The following is a 19,841-nucleotide window of genomic DNA, read 5'->3' on the forward strand; positions in this document are numbered from 1 at the left end:
AAGCATAAAACAATTCAAGTAACTGCCTTCAGAAGTCTTCTGATTACTATATAGAGTTCATCTGTGTAAACTTTAATTTAAACACAGCTGTCCTGTGAAGACCTGAGAGGTTTGTTGGAGAACACTAGCGAACAAAAAGTTTTTACAAAACACACCAGACATGACGGGAATGTAGCTGCGGAGACTTTTGAAGTGGACTTAGGTTACAAAACAATATATCATACAGTGAGCAACTCACTACGAACTGTTTTAAAATGAAAACTGAACATTACGACTCCAAATCTACCAAATAAAACCTAAATCGTCAGGAAAAGAAACGCGGGTAATTATCAGAGAAGCAATCGGTGGGCTGAAGATCCACAGCTCAAGTGGTGGAATAGGTCAATGTGACAAAACGTGAGAAAGTTTGGCCGGTTTTTATACTTCTGCAGGGTAATGAGCAATGTTTGTGTGCTACCATCAGCCACAGTTTGAGGTCATTTTGTGAATAACTGCATCAGAGACGGTCATGAAGCCACAATGTTTTCTGTACAGTGTGGAGTTTACCTGCCATCCAGCCTGTCACTCAGTCCGGGGGGCCTGGAAAAAATTAGAGGCCAGGAGAGAGGACAAACTCCCCAGCTGCAAGGGAAACAGTGCGCTCCCTTCAGAATGAAAGCCAGCCCTGGATCATACATCAGACATGTGTTTGGGTGTAGGAAGGGGGATTCAGCCGAACACACATACATAAAGAGACAGAGCAGGGATGGCTTGCAGCGAATGACAAAGAGCAATGAGCTCTGATATTAAAGAGCTCGAAGAATGGATGAGGAGGCAGAGGAAGGCAGGGAGACTTAAATGTGTGTGCATTTGGGGAGTTGAGACAGTGTTATGGGGCCATCAAGAGTGCCCTGTGTCACCACCACCTCATATAGCATCCTAATGGACGTGGGTCCTATTTGTCAGAGAAGGAGACGAATGAAAGTGAGGCGGCTTGAGGGAGGAGGAGAAAGAGAAAGTGAGAACGACATTTTTCAGAAAAATGGTGTGCGCTATTATGTTACCGGCTTTCAAATTCCTATTAAAGGCTTATGCACATTGCACATATGCGTATATTTACAGTTACAAAGACGTGTGCATATGCAAGAACACAGCCCTGGATTTCCTGAGCCCCCTTCCCTCGTTCTAGGTCAGTAAAAGCCACCGTGTTCGCAAAATGAGTGGGCTGCAATGTGAAATGAGGTCACAGCAGCAAAGACCCACATACACAAAGTCAGTGCGAGGTAAACAGTATGGTTTCAGTACTGTCCACTCCACTGAGTCACTCAGTTCTTGGTTAATCTAAACGTGGTATTTTTGAAATCACATATTCCACTTTGCTGGAGAAAAATAATCAGAAATGTAATTATTTTTTATTATTTGATTCACAACTGCACAAATATTACTGAATTAGCTTTACTGTCACTTCTGAGATCTGGGTCAGTTATAAGTTTGTATCTTTTTATGAGGACTTTAAATATTGAGTCTTATTTTTAGCGAGTACGTACTAGTTTTGCTCAAAAATAAAGGTGCTAATCAACTCCTCGACAAAACATTTTATTCCACATTCAAATTGCAGATATTTGGTGCAACTAATATATGAAAGTTTTTTTTGCCTGTGCATAAACATTAGAAATAAGTTTTTGTACTTGGAGTACAAATGTAATCAAAACTGTAAGATGGGTAGTAAGTAGTAAAAGACATTGATTCAGAAGAAACCAGAAAAACCTAGCTTATAGGAAGTTCCTAGAGCTCCCAAAAAGATACAAAAACCAGTTTACACATGTACGTCAATATATTGGAATCCTATTGAAACGTTTCAATGCTTCATTGGAGGAAATGAAACTCAGAGGCAAAAGACAATACATCAACACTTCAAAAATATTATGAGATAAACGTGTTTCGGGGACATAAAATCATGGGGAAGACTGCTGACAGTTGTTCAGCAGACAGTCACTGACACCTACCACAAGGACGGTAAGCCACAGGTCATGCTAAACGAGCGACTGCTCACAGAGAGCCGTAAACAAGCAAGCAACATGTATATGTGGATTGGAACTGGGGTTCACGAGCCACCTGATCGGCTTATCTAGGACATGGGCTATGACCGCTTTCCTTGGATTTGGCTACTCGTAAACCAAAGCCAAAGAAAGAAGCGTCTTACCAGAGCAAAGGAGAAAATCTACTGGACTGTTTCCTAGAGGTCCCAGTTCCAGTTTTCAGATGAAGGTAAACTTTGCTTTTCATTTGGAAATCAAAGTCCCATCATCTACAGGAAGAGGACAGATGCACAGTATCCCAGCTAGTTGAGGTTGACTATGAAGTTTCTACAATCAGTCATGATCTGGGGAGTCTTGTTATCTGCTGGTGTGTTTTATGAACTTGGCATCTGCCCTCACTGAGGAAGCTACTTCTATCTGGCTTAGTGACCATGCTATCACTGTGTTTGACCCATCTAACCTAGGCCTCATAGAGAATCTATAGGGTATTTGTCAAGTTCAGGAAGATCAAGGGTATAACACCTAACACAGCAGATAAGGTGATGGCCACAACCTATAGCTTCCTGATCAGGGTCGTGAGGAGAACCACAAGCTCATCGCGCCTCCATGCCACGCTATACCGATAGTAGCAGAATAGAAATGTCATGTAACTTCACAACTGTAGCATGTAAAGTTACAGCCAACATTTAATAGCCAAGAAATAAGAAATAATAGACTATGCAGTAAAAGCAAATTTAAAAAAAAAGAAATAGCACACAGAGGCTGATAAATGTGAGGATGAAGCTGAACAAAAATGTTTCAACTGTGCTTCTATATTTGTGTTATAGTTACCAAAGTTAATTAACCAAATTACCATAATTTATTTTCAAACATTCTACACATGAAACATTTGATTTTCACTTTTTGAATTGCGACCCTGATAGAAACGAATATATATTTTTTAATATTAACCAACAACATAAATTACCCTTTCAGAACTTTCTAATATTCTAATATACACCAGGGCACTCAGACTTAATAATTTTTATTATTTTTCTACCACAGAAATATATAATCAGTTTAAACATTGCATCTCTAACTTATGTTGAAAATCTGAAAGGGTATCTTTCAAATTACATTGCCCACCTGTAAGTAATTGGCAGATTTTTGGTTAACACTTTATTTGGTTTATAACACTAAAACCAAATTTTAAACAGAGGTTTTATCCACCTTACTATTTGTCATATGTATGCATGAAATGTCAACAAATTAATAATTAACGTTACCAGTACTCTTGAACAAAGTCAATTTTTTTTGAAGTATGCTAAAATTTCAGATGAATTTACTATGTTTTTAGTTTTAGTATTGTTTATAATTTCCTAGTTTTAGAATTTGATCACTATATTGTTGAAGTTTTTGCATCAAATAAAATAAGCACCAGCGCAAATCAACTTTTTCGACTTTAGTGCAGCGTTAACCTATTTTCAGACAACTTTTGTTGAACAAGTTGCATGATTAACATGAGTTTTTAGTGCAGCAGTGCAGACACATGCTCACACGCACACAGTCTCTGTGTAAACCACTGTGCATCTGCTCTAGAGGAACATCCTGCCTAACGCAGACTTGCATGTTTGCAAGCTCGTCTGTCACATCCAAACCCCATGTCTGAACCACAGGAAATACGTATGCGCACAAACATAGACACAAACACATGCAAACTGAGCGTACACGCACAGGTAATAAAACACAATGAGGAGCAATCGAGATGACTACAACCGGCTCAGTTCAGATGAAACCCGAAGCAATGTGGAGAAGGTGCAAATTTAGAGTTGCATCTCAGTAAGAGCAACAGATTAGTGAAGTGAAAGCAAAAAAAAAAAAAATCTTATGAACAGTCACAACTTTAAAGATCTTGATAATGCATCACGCTTGTGGAGAAGCTGTCCCATTTATCGCGGACTGAGAAATATGAGCTGGTTGGGCGTTTGGGGCGTTTGGGGTAACTGAGGTCTTGGGTTTACGGGTGCTTTTATGTGAGGTTGCTGCACTTAACCTTCCAGCTGCTCTGTTGCAATGATGTGGTGCCTCTGTGCACCTCAAAGCAGAATGTAAATTTACCACTCTGGTGAAGTCAAGTGGTTCACAAAACACACAAGCACAACGTGATAAGCACTGGAAACCAAAACATAATAAAACTGGAATGCGATTAGCTCGATGTTTTGATTGCATCAGGAGATCCTCTTCCTTGTTTGCTTTTCAAAGTAATGGCACCTGATGCACCTTGAAGATGTGTGACTGGAAACAAAACTGCTTCTGAAAACGAAAAGCTGTCTTTTCGGTGCATTCCAGATTGCAAATGTATCCAAACAACTGGGTAACATTTTACAAAAAATTCCCCAATCAAAACAAGCAGTAAGCCATAAAATGTGAATCATATTAATGTTGTTTTTCTTTTGGTTTATAATGTAAACACACACATCATTTGTTATTGTGGTGTAGTTTCCTCTACATATACCTACTTAGTTTCGAAACTACTTAGTTGAGATATATAATAAAAAAAGATTCTAAATTTGCTTTGTCACTGACATAACCTTGAGTAAAACAAAACATCCCAGGAGTAATTTAAATTTTACATAAAGTTTCACAATAATTGTTTTTATTTATTTTGGCATATAAAGTATATTCTTTATCTCAGAAATCTTCAAAGGATACTTATATGCTTATATGCAAAATCTTTTTTTAACTAAAATAGAAACAACACACAATACTGCCGGTACTTTCCTGGATTTGTGGGATACCTTTCTGTAAGTGACTAACCTGTATGTTTTGGGAAATCACCCATACACTGACTACTTTCAAATAAAGTTACTATAAGCCTCAGAAAATATTTTGTAAGTTCTAAAAAATACATTTTATGTCATGAGAAAGATTTGAAAAAAATAAACTGCAATGAACGTAACCTGTAGACTTAATGGAGGTAACGTGTTGGCTTCTGGGAAGAATCCTTCAGGATCCAAACAATGTGTAATTCTGGTACAGATTTTAGGGGAAAAAAGGATGAATATATTTCATAAATTAACTTGTAAGTTTGTGAAAGTTCTGCAGAGTAACTGGGTACCCTTTTAAAAGTACTTTGTAATTTCTGCACAGGGATTATATTAAAGTAATCTGTATGTGACATGAAGGTAATATTTTGTCACTTTCCTAAAATAATGGCCCAAGTCATTTTCACCTAATACATCTCATAGAAAGAAAGCGGTGGCGATTTTATTTATTTTTATTTTTTGCCAAATTTACTTTCAGCATAAAATCAATTAGACCATCAGGTGATGAGTTTGGGTTTTAAAAACGAACCTATTAGTTTAGGATGCAAAAAACGTAAAAAATGTTTCTAATTAGTATAAATTCTGTAAAGTAATTTGCAGGTTCCTGAAAGTTATTTTTATGTTCTGGAAAATAACTTGAACATTTCTTAAAAGTAACCTCTATGTCTGTTTTAAATTTCAGAAGGTAGATTATAAGTTCCTGACACTAACTTGTAAATTCACCTGAAAGCTCAAAGTTACCTCTCCATTTTGGATACAAGTCAGAAAAATAACTTCTAACCTGTACGTTCTGTAATGTAATGTTTTTGGCACTTAATTATTTTTAAAGACCTCAGCAATTAAACCTTAACCACATAGAGCTAACACAATGTGACAAAATATATTTATTTTGAACTGTGTTTTGTTAAATAAACAGGAGAGCGAGTTTGACAGGCAGTAATGGCCCAATTAGTCTGCTCAGCTGATGCCAGCAGCTGTTTGAGGGGTTTATAATTAACCTGCTGTAAAGAAGAGCTGGATGCTGCGTCTTTGTGTTGGCACAGTTTCTGAATAACAGGAAGCGTTGGGGTGAAGGGGGTCGGATGGAGAGTTTACTACCTGTAAACATTTCTCTCTGATGGAGACGAGGCAGGTGCCAAAACTACAAAACCACCTGAAATGAGCCAGTCATCCTTCAACCGCTGCTGTCATGGTGGTGTGCACTCAGTCACAAGCTTCAATTTTGTCTGTCTGAGTGAATACTGCTATGGACGTTTACAAATTTCAGAAATTCCCACAATATCCACACATAACAGTGACAAAACTTCTCCTTTTTTTGTCCCGTTTCCATGTCACACCACTCAGGATCTCTGGGATTCTGCCTGCGTGTGCCTGTGTGTGTTTGTGTGTGGTAACGAAGGGCCCACGCTCCCCTCCTTTCAGTGTGGTTACCACAGTCTCCATGTCTGCTGGAGCCAATAAATAAATAATGGGCCCGGTGATCACTTCCAACGGTGATACTGCATGCTAAAAACCACTGCATCTGGGAGTGTCTCACTGACAATAAAAACACAAACCAAAGCGCACATGTAGACACACAGATTGTTGCCGAGTTGGTAACAGTGCACACAGCTGCTGTTTACTTGCGATCTCTTTAGACTGTTTTAAAATCATTTTATTCACAGCCTGAAGGAGGACGTTTCCAAATCCTCTCGTGCAAAACTTCCCCATAGAAATGAAATCCTCAGGAATTTCCAGTAGAAACCTCTTATGACATCATATCACAGCAAACGATGAGTGTTTGAGAATCCGGTAATGGAAATGAACACAATGAATTTACTCTGACTGAATTAGATGAACCCCCCCACCCCCCGGTATGAGGTGTGAATGAGGAGTCAGGACTGCACACAGTCTAAGGAAAAAGGCTCCCATGGCCGTATGCTGGAGGCAGGCAGGACCCTGGTGTTTGATGCAATGACGGCCACTTCATTATAAAAACCTCCTCAAGTCCCACGCTGCATTCCACGTTTATGGGGAACATATGGGGAAGCCTGCAATTTTTAGACCACAAAATAAGCCCCTTTGCAGCTGGACGCACGACCGCACTGGGTCCTTTTTGCTTCTCGAGCCACGCCCGAAAGGCGTAGGACCACTGACAGTGATTAAACCACCACAGTTTTCTCAGCAAAACAGGAGTTATATTAAGCTTAAATACAGGGGCTTGATAAACAAGGCCTGGGCAGGGGAAAGAAAAAAAAAAAGGATTTAGTGAAAAGACGGCCACAATGATCTTCAGACTATTTTCCCCTCACGGTCATGGGCAGTGCAAAGCAATGAGATACATTTCAAAACATGAAGCAGATGTTTACCTAGACAAAAGAGGGAAAACACACTGAGTAAAAGGCCTTGACTCCAGCGCTTTCTTCAAATATCAAGTTTGGACTAAACAGCAACATAGCCAATTCTTGCACAATATTGTGGGACAGTGCTATATTTATTTAGCTTTTCCACTATCCTTTGTTGAGAATCCAGATACGTCTTTGTTTTCCACAGGGGAACAAATGTATGAAAACTGACATTAAAACTAAAGATCCATGCCCTGGGAAACAGCTAAAAAAGAGAAAGATATTTACCACGTCTAGTGGCCCTACACCGTTCAAATTCTAGGTTTTTTTTGTTAGACTTTTAAAATTTTGAACACAAGAAATCATTTCCAAATTTTTCCTGTCTTTAATGTGTCACAATTCCCTCATAAGTCAACTAAAAAAGAACTAATTTCAGTAACTGAATACCTGATAGTTTAATTTTCCAAATGGTTATTAAGCATCAAATTATCATTTTGAAAATGTATTATTTGGTAGAGGGGGCCAAAAAAATAACCAAAGTATTATATATGAACAATAATATGTGCTAAAGTGCATTAAATACATTATCAGTAATTGAAAGGAAACTAAATGGAGCAAAAAACAACAACAAAAAAACAAAACAAAAACATAAATAAAAGCCCAAACAAGTAGATCAAGACAGAGAGAAATTGGTCAGGGAAGGTTGGGTTATTTGGGTTCATGTGATGACATATTAACAAGTAGGGTTGCAGGAAAAACCTTCCAAATCTTCCAGGAAAACAGTCAGACGTAAATAAATGGGAACTTTTGATTTACGATTCTAAAAGCTTTGTAGATAAAACACCAACCAAAAGAAAGCCCCTCATTCCCACTGTGAAACACGGTGGTGGAAACCTCAGGCTCAATGGCCACATTTCTTCGGATTGAACTAGGGTTTTTATCAAGATGGTTGAAAGCATGACCAACAAATTCCAGTCAGTTTTGACCCAAATCTTTCAGCAGATGGTAAGGAAGCCGAATGTGAGGAAGGATTTGCTTTTCAGCACTCAGAAATACTAATAGTACAACTTAATAATGACTTGACCTGAAGACGAGTAAAGCTTTGGGATAGCTCAAGAAACAAACCTGGCAGAGAATCTGTGCAGTCACAGATGGGGATGGCTGAGGGCAAGAGATGTCCTCAAAGAAAACCAAAAGTTGACATTAAATCAAGATGTGCTTTAATCCTCCCGCAGTCTTAAGAGAAGGGACCATTTAGACCCTACAAGTTTCTTACTTTGTGCGCAGTCTGGTGGGGGTCGCACTGACCCTATGTGCGCTTTTTCTGAGGTTTTTTTTTTTTGTGTGTGTGTTTTGGGAAATTGATGGTCTGACGGGACAACCCTCTACATCTCCACTGTCCAACCATGACTTTTTCCAATCTCCTCCTGAGCTTCGCGCCAAGACCACAGGAGGGCTAATGAAGTTTCATTTTAAGGGTGTGGTTTTGTGCATTTTTTAGTTTCTTCTTTACATTTTTTTATGCCTGTTTTTCACTGTAATAATACAGGATGTGTCACAATAAAGGAAGAAACCCGGAATGTTCCCAGGACGAGAGTACTTTTAAGAGAAACTTTAGATGAAAATTAATACTAAATAGCCTGTCTTAGTTGCACAAATTCCTAAAAACAACAACATGCTGGCTTCTCTTGAGCATTTTCTTCTTGTTTAATATTTTTGGTCGTAAAAACAAACTTGCAGATGGTTTTAAACACTGGCTGAGGTTAAAATCCCTGTGACTCTGGCCTCGCGAGGAGCTCCGTCTGCCCTCTGTTTCTCCGAGCTGTAATCTGTCCCCAGGCTGGCAGGCCATGGGACGAGGCCATGTCAAGAGGCAGCGGAGGTGTTAGAAAAGGAAGCCTCGCTATGTGTGAGGTTAAGTCAGAGGCCCGTAGCGGCCTCGTGGACGGACTGATAAAAGCCCTGGGGCCGCGGCTGTGGCCTCAGCGTTCGGCCACACTCGCTGACGCGCCGTGTCATTTAGCCCGCGTTGCCGCCTAACTCAACGGCAACTGCTCATTTACAGGGCAGTGCGGGCTACCAGGAAGAAGAGCGAGCTCTCGCCTCTTTCTCTCTCGTTCTCCAACACACACATGGATTTACACATGGCATACATATACACACAAACAAACAAAGCTTCGGTCCAACAATTAGCAGAGTGCAACGCGGACCGACGTCCATACACAATGGCAGGGGAAACAGAACCGAAAAACCTATGCATCTGCACACATACAGGTTTCTAGGGAAAGCACTGGGTCACATGAGTGACCAGACGGTGGTTTGGGTCTGTTGTCCCACAGCCAGACGTGGTCACTGTGTCACTAAGAGACAGGAGAAAGGAGAAGGGAAGTGTGGAGACCACAGGTCTGCAAATGCCAGTGATTTGAGAGCTCTCACACAAACAGACATGAACCCAGACACGCACACACGTACATATGTGTAGTTTAGGAGGACAGTTAGCAAAATGAAAGTAACTCTGGCAGCATGTTTGTTGCCCCGCACATCCATAATTTCTGTGTAAATGTTGAGCAATCGGACTGTTACCAAATAACTCGTGAGGAAATCCTGAAGTAAATGTTTTTTTTTCTTTAATGGCTTAATATTGGAATGCTGGAAGTCAAATCTTTAGAAGAGTTTTTTCATTTTGCTACTGATTTTTTTAATGAAATACAAGTTTGCAAGTTAACATTGAATTGCAAAACAAGGCAAAGTGAAAAAGCTGTAAAAGGATTTAAAATGCTTATAGTACACTGCAAAATTGATCACAACCCTTGGAGCCATTTTGTATTTCAGTAACTTCAATGTTTTTAATTAGGAGTTTATGTGATGCAACTACCCCTCATCCACACAGTAAGGCGTGCACACTAAGCTACCTTTAATCTGATATCCCTACATAAAATCCAAACAAACTGCATTCAGACATCAAGCACCAAAGAGCCACAGCTCAGGAGGAAGAGTCTGTCAGTAAGACGATAATTAGCCTCACTCTCCACAAATCTAGACTTTATTGTAACTTGCAAGAAAAATGAAATTGTTACAAGAAAAAAAAAATCAAATAAATGACATAATTTATTTATGTCATTTATAATGACACCCTATAATGTTTTATAGGGCGTTTAGGAGCTTCAAACCTGGAAATAGATGCTCTGGTCAGATAAGACTTCAAACATTTTGCTCTACATGTAATTTGCTACGAGAGTCACAACCCTAAACTGAGATGCTTTTTCACCCAGCAGGTGCAAATAATGAATCCAGTCATGGTGAATGCAAAGGGATATTTGAGTCTAAGGTAAAGAAATTTAACTTAGACTGTAAGCAAAAGTCGGTTCTACTTAATATAAACACAAAACATATCTGATTCTTTGTAGTAAAAAAAAAAAAAAATTAAAAAGCAGTACACTATTTTCTTTCTGTGTCAGAGTTATGTACTTATTTGTGTTCATTTATCACAGAAATGCCCAATAAAATAGAAATAGTTGGAAAAAAGTCACATTTTTCAGAAGGTATCAAGCCTGTTTGGCTGTATTGTTCCGTCTCTTTCCATTAGATTAGGAGTTTAATTTGCGCTTCAGTTATCTTCTTGCTAAATTAGTGAAGCTGCAACTGATCGGATGAGTTAATGATAATTGCCACATGAACTCAGACGAAATGTGTTCAGGGAGAAATTCTGCATGAAGCTGCAAAACGAAACTTCCCCAATCTCTGTCTAGGGTGAGCCCCCTGCTCACCACAATATTTTAATTGCGCATTTAAACTATTAACAGAGACAGCGGAGCCGTCTGCTCCCAACCATCCCCGGTCTCTACAACCTGAAATGCGTCTCACTTAATTTGACTCACTTAAGCTGACTTTTTTTTTTTTGTTTTGTTTCAGTGCATCTTGGAAAACTTTGGTCGTCACTGGCATGCGAATAATAATGATTGTAAAAGAAATAATGTTGTTTGCATCTCATCTGCAGACAGGCTGGCAGTCCAAGTCGTCAGTGAAGCACTTTTCCATTCTTAAATTCTATTTGGAAAATGAAAAAGTGTGAAAACCACAATCAGGTTAGCTCACTTTGTACTTTCATTCGGTGCGAGACGCTACAGTAGGCCGCAAATACTTCAATACTTGCAAAAGGAAGTTTAGAAAAAAAAAGGCATTAAGGAAACGCAAACTTTTTTTTTCTACGCAAATCCACGTGAACTTTGCATTAACTGCGCTTATGCTGACATGTAAGAGTCAATCAAGGCAAAATAGCTGAAAACAAATGAAAGAGAGAAAACTGGAAGGTAACTGTTCAGAGAAAGGGGGAAAGACCCAGGCACAGGCAGAGCTGCTTCTGATGAGACTAAGATTATGATACTATCAAGTGGTAAGTGAGGGTGGAGGTTTTGCGGGCCCAAAACCACCGGTTCTTACTAACACAGATGTGCAGTGAGTCAGACAAACATAAAACTAGCACAGGACATGCGTACACTGTCAATAGCAACAAGTTCAGGGTTGCTCAGATTAGTCTCCGAAAGCTGCTTCTTTCAATCTCGTGCCTCTCATCTCTGCTGTGTTGAGGTTATAACATTTTACTGCTTCACTGGTTCATCTACAATTACTTTAGAGCCTTGGACATTCAACAGCGGCGAAGGCCTCTGTGTGGTTTAAGCTCAAAAGAAAAGAAAATGTTTCCAAAACTTCGGACGACCAACGAAAAGTGAGAGTAAGTACTGGAAGTCTGCAAAAGTGTGGAAAGTACAGGACGAAACAGAAAAAAAAAAAGCCAAAAGACAGCAGCAGAAGAAGAAGAAGAAGAAGAAGAAGAAGAAGGGAGGGAGAGGGTGGGAGGGAGAGGCCCGGTGACCTCATGTGACATGTGACGTGGGCTCCACCACTCACGGAGGGGAGTGCGTCTGTCTCTGTGTGGAGGATGGCGAGGAGGATGCAGAGAGACTGTGGCTTGTAGCCTTTTACTAGCACTGAAGCTCCAGTCAGGCCACCGCCGCCGAGGAAGAGAAAGAAAAGTGGCAGACCACGCTGTCAGACAAGCGGGTTAACCTCGGAGTGTCGGCCTGCTGAGTGACAGACCGCTCTGTTGCGTGGGCCCCCGCCTTCTCTCATCTCCAGCCCTGGTGAGTCCACCTCCCACACCTGGACACCTGGGAACTCCGGCACCGCCAGTGCCATTCAGAATTCAGTGCTGCTTCTTTCTCCTGCATTTCTCGCTCAAACACGTCCTGGTGCTGCTGCTAGCACATGCTGCTGCTCTCTCTGCAAGCTTGTGGCTTGGGATTCCTGTGGTAGTCAGAAAACCCAAAGATTCTTGGTTGCAAACAGAGCTCCAGGAGTTCTTGCCCTCTCAGGCTCGCCTTCCTTCCCGTGCTCGTTTGTTTCACTCTGTGTTTTAATTCTGCTTTCGTCCTCTCTTTCCAAAGGTTGGTGGAGACTGGAGACACGGTCCTGTCCTGTCATGGCATCCAACAGCATCTTTGACTCCTTCTCCAACTACAGCAGCAGCCTACTTAGAGGTGAGCCCCTAGCCCAGCCTCGCATCTAACCCACTCTCAACTTGTTTAGACAGTTGATCCACGTCCTTGTTCTTTTTTTCCCCTTGTACTGCTCTAATATGCTGAGACAGATTATACCAAAAAAAAAAGAAAAAAAGAAAAAAAAAAAAGAGGATCTGGTTTGCACTTGACTGATATGGTTCCATAAAGGCCTCTCAGCTTCTGTGTTTTCTGTAGGCTTGATCGAGTAGCTCCATAATGGGATTCTCACCACAGACATTCATTATCAAGTGAAACTCTCTGCGAGAATACGAGCTCAGAGGCTCCATGTGACTGGCTGCTTTACTGGAACACGGCAATGCAGTGAAAGAGCGAATAGGGAAAGGAAAGAAAAAGAAAAACATATTAGTGCCTTGCTTCCAGGAGGTACTTTTGGTCTTTGCGGTGAGGTGAGTGCACTTGGCTGTCCTTAATGAAGAAACCATTTGTTACCATGGCATTTGCAATCAGACAGCTTTTGCTCACAAACAACGTTAACAAGAGGAGGAGGAAGGCTGGCAAGGCTGTGCCAAATGTCAAGAAAAAGAAATGCTAGGCATTGTTGACACTTCAGTTGTTAATCTATGCTGGAGGCTTCAGTCTTTTTCAGCCACAGAAAGACAGCAGAGGATAAGAAAAAAAAAGTTCCTTTCCCAATTAAGGCCTTGTAGCTGTGTTAATTAGAGACAGCCACAGGAGAAGCACTACCACTTCATAATTGTTTGCAGAGTTTATCTTAAAAATCTCCGGAGCCTCACACATACACGCAGTCAGACTCCCCATCTGTGCCTCACGTGAGAACAACCCTCTGATATCCTCTCAGTGACGGCAGATGATGTTCCAGTGTTCTCGCAGCTTCTGCAGGCATTTATAGTTTCCTCATGACACGGCTCCAAGTCACCCCCCTTCTACCACCCGTCCTCTTTATCTGCTGGATCTGTGCCCTTCTTCATCAGATCAGCGCACCACCAATGTCAGGTTTCATGCGTGCCGTCTATCACGCTTTTGTTCGCGGGGATCTGATTTTGATTTCAAGATGTAAGGCAGGACTGGAGACAGCGGGTCAAAAAGGGAAACAAGAGCCAGGGCGTTCAAAATGGCGACCGAAATCAATAGCGAATGTGCAATTTTATTTTAAAATCCACGCAGCAGCCAGGGGACTGAAACTGAAGTCAAAAAGGCCAAGAGATGTTAAATCATCCACTTCAGTCTGAGCGCATTTAAACTGGGGCTACCACATGCAAGCAAAACAACTCAGAATGGTGCGTCACACATGCAAAGGAATAAGACCTTTTTAGGTTCAAGCTGAAGCGGATAGAAGCAGTTTTAGAAAAATCAAGCTCATGGAAACGCTGTTCTCAGCTCCTCAGAAGTCAGGAAGCACAAACCAAGCACAACATCAAATTCACGTGTGCAAATACAGACTCTGAAAATCATCTTGATCTTTTCTGCTTTCATGTAGCGATACCTCTCAAATTTCAAAAAAGCCAAAAGAAAGAAAAAAAAAAAAAGCTAAAAAGGAAAATTAAGCATCAATTTTATCAGCACAAAAACAACGATCGCTGTTCCAGTGTTATTTTGGTAATTCTTTTATATATCACAACCTGTTTCACAGTGCACACATCTAAGCGTGTGATGTGCAACATCAGATGCACTTCGCGTGAGAAGCTAGAGGACGCCTCACCTCAGAAACCTCAGTCCTCCGCTGAAAGCTCAGGGAGACACACACAACTACACACAAATAAAAATGCACAACACACACACGCATGCATACACACAAGGGAACAGACAGTGCTTTTCTCGTGCCGTTTAACTCTGTCGAGCACAAGAAAAAGCTAAAAGTCTGACAGTTAGCGAGTTGCGAGAGACAGAAGGAGACATACATGCTTGCGCCTCGCCGAGGTGTTAATCTGATGCAGACTCATGGAGCTGCTGCACTTCGCTGATAACAACCACAATGAGGCTACACCTGCTAACCCTCACACAATTCAGGCAGAGCAGCGTTTCTGGAAAGAAATTAAATAAATAAAGACGCGGGCTCCATAGAAAGAAAAATGAGTCGTAACATTTATGGTTGTGGTTAGTTTTTGAGTATTTACATCAGGTGGAAAACCTGGTTTGTTAGCAGCAGAGATTGGGCCTCTGTGGAGGGTCATATCCTTGGCTCAGTTTCTGTCACCTCATTTCCATCTGCTTGGAAGGGCCGCTGTGTTCCCCCTGCAGGCTGTTTTTATTCATGGTACGCGCTCTGGAGCCAGCTTCCTTTTGTGGCAGACTAAAAAAAGGTCTCGAGTTTATTAGAGTAGAAGGATTTTTATGTGTTTGGCTTATTGTGCTGAATGAATGGAAGTGAGAATTTCAGTGAGAGAAATCCTCAGCACAGTAGCAGCGAGGTGATTTTCGAAGAGCTCGCTCCACAAATGCAGAGAAGGCAGCAGATCGTCCTCACCAGAAAGAATCTCTCTCACCAGACATAAAAGTTTCAAATGGTGTTTTCAGCGGCTTACTTAGATAATAATCATTTTAAAAAAGGCCCCCTGCACAGTAGCTCCGTCAAAAGAGATGCCTTAAAATTTGCGGGATCACATGCCTTGCTTCTGCTGAATTGATTACCAAGTCATATGGAGAAGATTTTGTTCTTTTCTGTTGAATTAACATGCATGATTGGAGTCCAGTCAAAGCCCCGCTGAGTGAGAGGCCCGAATATGAAAAGACTGGCGTAGCAGGCTGAAAGCTGTAACCAAATATAAAGAGTTTCAATATTTTAAAGCGAAAGCAAATAATAGAAAACTCATGACGACCACAGAGCACCGAAACCCTGTCTCCAATTTAGCAGAATATAATATGTATTTATAAAACTCTGAAGGCATATGGGACAGAAAGAAGGTTCTGGACTTGATTAGGGCTGTAAACGTATTTCTGGGTACTTATTTACTTTCCAGTCCGTCTCGCTGCTTCCACCTCCTGTCAACACAACTTTATAGGAAACACTTTTAGGGGTTTGCAAGTGTGATGGCTTCGAGGTAGAGGGGTGTACTGATTATGTGGTCGACTGATCCCAAAGCCTGGCCCGATCCGCCCGATTTTGGCTCAAAGCGTCGAGCTCCATCCTGCGCCGGTCAAGGTTAGAGTGTTGTTGTAAATATAATTTTCTGGTGGTCGGCGAGCGACCACACTGCCCAAATTCTTCTGCTGCCGATCTGATAGAGTGAATTGGCTTCATAAGGTTTCTTTTGATTAAAAGACTTGCTCTGAAAGGTCGAGCTGCTTCTTTCAACAAGCGTACACGTTAGTGGAGATGTGGGGTGGGGGGAGGATAATCCTGCTGCAATGTACAGTGGAGCTGAAGAAATTTAGAGAGGAGCCAGGGTGAAGCCAACGTTGGCCAAATCATCTGGAGTAAAGACTTATTAAGCGCTGACCTGGTGTGGTCACGTTGGACTGGACGTCCACAATAATCTACAAAAATAACTTCATTTTCTTTGCTCTGGAGAAAAGTATAGAAATTAGTTTCTTTAAGTTTCAGGAAATTTTGTTTTGGAGGAAAATACAAATGCAAAAGTATTCACACCCCTTGAACTATCTCCACAAACATTCGCAAATTTTATTCACATTTTAAATCAAAGAATTAAATATATAAACATAAAACCTTGCACTCTGCCCACATTGTTCCCAGTGGTGGAAGCATCATGCTGCGGGGAGCTTTTCTTCAGCAGGACAGGAAGCGAGTCATGTGAGGACCGATGGACCTATGGGTGCTTTCACCCCAGTCCTCGTTAGACTGCTCTGATCAAACTGTAGTCCGTTTGCAGGTGTGAATGTGCAATAAAACTCTTTACAGACCACTCCAAAAGCAGGAAGTGAACAGTAGCGCAGGGCATGCTGGGTAAATACAACCAAAACCAATGTGCAATGCGAGTCTAACACTAGAGGGGAAAATAGCTTGTGGTCTTTCACCAGTGGCAACAGTGAAATCCTACGATCTCTAAAATCTGACGCCACTCCATTTTTCTTTGTGAAGAAGGAAGTTGCATTCATGTCTTCTTCAAATGTTTTTGTGTCGTTTCCTTCAGTAAATGGTGGGGGCGTGGGGGCGCATGTTTTTCAAAGTGTTTGGTTAGTTTGACATAATGCAGTGTGGAAGCAAAACAGCTGAAAAACTACCAAATGTTGTAATTTTGGGCCCCAATCAAACCAAATCTACTGGACTATGAGTTATGAAAACAATCCAAGTTTAAGGAAATCCTAAGCATAAAACCTGAAACTGATGTCTTCCTGAAAAAACAAAACAACTAAAACTTAATGAAGTATGAATAATTTTACAAGACACTGTATATTTAGATGAGATGAAAAATAATTGCAAAAAATATTTGTGCTTGTGCTTCACACATTACGCGATTGGGTTTTATTCCAAAAACTAACTTAAATACATTTGGTTTCCATCAAAGATGACTAATTTCAAGTAAAGCCACTATCTTGATTTACTAATTTTTTATTTTTTTTTTTTTCATTTCGTTTCAAACCTACGCCCTAAACCACAGGACGGTCTCTGGGCCTATAAAGTGGTAAAGCCAGGGCCGTAGCAAAAACACAAGCATCATTGTGAGCTAATTTACGCATCGACCTAAAATTATGTAGCAACCAAATTCAATACGCTGGCAATTTGCAGCAGAGATGAAAATAAGTCAAACAATTTAAAGGTTCATCACAGGTTTGCTTTGCTTTTTTCGGGGGCTGACTCAGAAGAAGAAAGAAAAGTTTTGTTTAGACCCCTCCCTGCATTGTTAACATGATTTCTGCTGCTGCAAGAAGGTGGAAAATCAAAACATGACCAAGAGCGACCTCGACTGCTTTGCACTTTAGTTTTGAACATTACAGCTGCATCCTAACCCACAAATTACTTTAATGGGCAGGCATGGGCCTGGTCCTTAGCACAGAAATTGACTTCAACTTATGGAGATCCCACATGTTCCGAAACATAGCAGACAGCAACATCATTTATGTCTTTGACTGGAGACAAGGGTAGTGAGGATTTATCATGTGTGAAGATTTAGCTAAGATCTAAAGGCACCATTCTGTCACCATCAAAGAATTAAAAAATCATGTTTTTCACATCCTTTTGCAGTGAATCTTCACTTCATTATGACTAACTTTAATCATGCTCAAAACATCCTTATAGCCAATCCTTCTTCCCATAAGCAATAAAGAAAGAACCTAATTACGGAGGAGGAAAAATGCAGATAATGATAGGATGCGAGGCTCTGCAGGATACAAGATGTTCTCCGATTCTGCTTTTTCCCAGAATTTTTTTCTCAACTTGTTTACATACATTGTTGACGCTCCAATAAAACATGTTTTTGTTGTTTTTTTGGATGGGGGTGGACTTCTCCTGTCTCTTCAAACACAATTTTAACTGCAGAGAATCAATTTTTTTAAATCGTTTTTTTCTTGTTTTGTGGAGCTGGCGTTTCAAAAATGGGATTTCAGTTCTCTGTTCAACTACTCATCAGGGGGAACAAATAACCGTCAGAGCGCCCAACTGCGTCAGTAATGGGCCACCTAATTGTTCCTTCCTTTTTGGCAAATTTAATCATTCTCATTTATGTTACGACTGAAAGAAAATCGCAGTTAGTCTGGAGTGGTGGGAAGTGTTGAAGTTACAGCTGAACGACAGCCTTGTGTTGCTTTTAGCTTGCTGAGTTTGCTGATCCAAACAGGTGGAAAAATCAGCCCTGTTTGATGCATGAGATCAAAATTTTCCAGCACACGCAGAAACCGACGAGCGAAAACGACGGTTAGCCTTAATATATAGGACTACGTGTCAAAGTATGTTTTGTGGCCAGACGCAGCATCTTAAATGCACCATTACAGGAAGTCCCATACAACCCTCTGAATAATAAACAGTTTTAATCTAGCCACTTTAATTCAAATCTACTTCCTGTTTAAATGCTAATTCTATGTCTCATTTATTTTGTGTCGTACGACGGCAGCTTTCTGTGGAGTTTGCAGACTGATCGCAGGTTGTTTTTTTTGTTTTTTTTGCCCTGAAGTAAACTTCAGACGACTCGTATTTTCTGCGCCGTGCCTCACTTCTGTATTGGCTCAGTAGGAAACACCATGCCAGGGATTCCCCCTAAGCAGAAGTGGCCCCTGCGCTCCTTCTGTATCGTCTGTCTACAGCGAGGTCACTCCGTCTGCTTTTCTCACGGACGCAGCAGTCACGAGCGCAGATGTACAGTTAAAAAAAAAAAAAACAGCCGACTGACATCACTTACCAGATCACACGCCGGTTTTGGTAGAAATTAGATGTCTAGATATTATTCATACCCTGGTAGATTTAAAAAAAACTAAGGCTATTTTTCATTCAAGCCCACATTTATATATTAAAATGTATTTTTATTGGTCTGATGTCATGTTCTAACCTTAAATGTTATAATTTTATTAGCAAAAAAAAATCCCCATAATTCAAAGGAGTCTGACTGGACTGTTCCATTTGTATTTTTTTCTAGTCAGAAGAAACTTAGAAGATGTTATAAATTTATAAATCGGTTCCCCCATGACTCCAACTTAGATTAAGTGAAACATAATAGATGATTTAAGTTTAAATTTGAAAATATATGAATACTTGGGATTAAGTGTGGGGCTATTTCTCATAATATTTGTTGTTGTGCCAATTTACGACAAACCTGGGATCCTGGATCAGTTTAAATACATCAAAAACACTTTAGGAGGTCATGTTGTCTTGTGCTGAAGAGGAAATCGTGTTGTCATGTTTTGGGTATTTCAATAACACAACAACCCCAACCGCCCCAGTACTCCAGCAGCACCTTGGTTAACTTTATGGACTGGCCACCTCAATCCAAGGACCTTAATACAATAATCAAACATGGTTGTACAAACCCCAAACAGATGTTACACACAAAAAAATATGTGTTGTGTGTTTCACGGCATTTTTGATCTTATTGTGAACGAATATTTGAGTTTATATAAAAAAAAAACAAATTCAAACAGTTTTGGTTTTTTGAGCTGCCTCTTTTATAGAGTGCTAACAAACTAAACCAAATTTTCTTGGGCATAAGACGTGCAGTGTTCCTTGGAAATTTGCATGCATGGAAATAAAAGCGATTACAAAAATGGTGA

At 40.5% G+C, this 19,841-nt stretch overlaps 1 protein-coding gene across 1 annotated transcript in view; it reads left to right on the forward strand.

The window, feature by feature from the left end:
• The first annotated feature begins 11,980 nt into the window (after positions 1 to 11,980).
• Positions 11,981 to 19,841, forward strand: part of runx3 (RUNX family transcription factor 3) — a 54,388-nt gene continuing 46,527 nt past the window's right edge. Inside the window, exons 1-2 of the mRNA XM_014987777.2 lie at positions 11,981 to 12,287; positions 12,591 to 12,683. Coding sequence (XP_014843263.1) covers positions 12,626 to 12,683 — 58 coding nt within the window. The 5' untranslated portion in view covers positions 11,981 to 12,287; positions 12,591 to 12,625. The remainder of the gene's footprint in view (positions 12,288 to 12,590; positions 12,684 to 19,841) is intronic.

The sequence above is a fragment of the Poecilia mexicana genome, unplaced genomic scaffold (assembly GCF_051168715.1).
Source record: "Poecilia mexicana isolate PSO_F unplaced genomic scaffold, ASM5116871v1 scaffold_22, whole genome shotgun sequence".
Taxonomy (NCBI): Eukaryota; Metazoa; Chordata; class Actinopteri; order Cyprinodontiformes; family Poeciliidae; genus Poecilia; species Poecilia mexicana.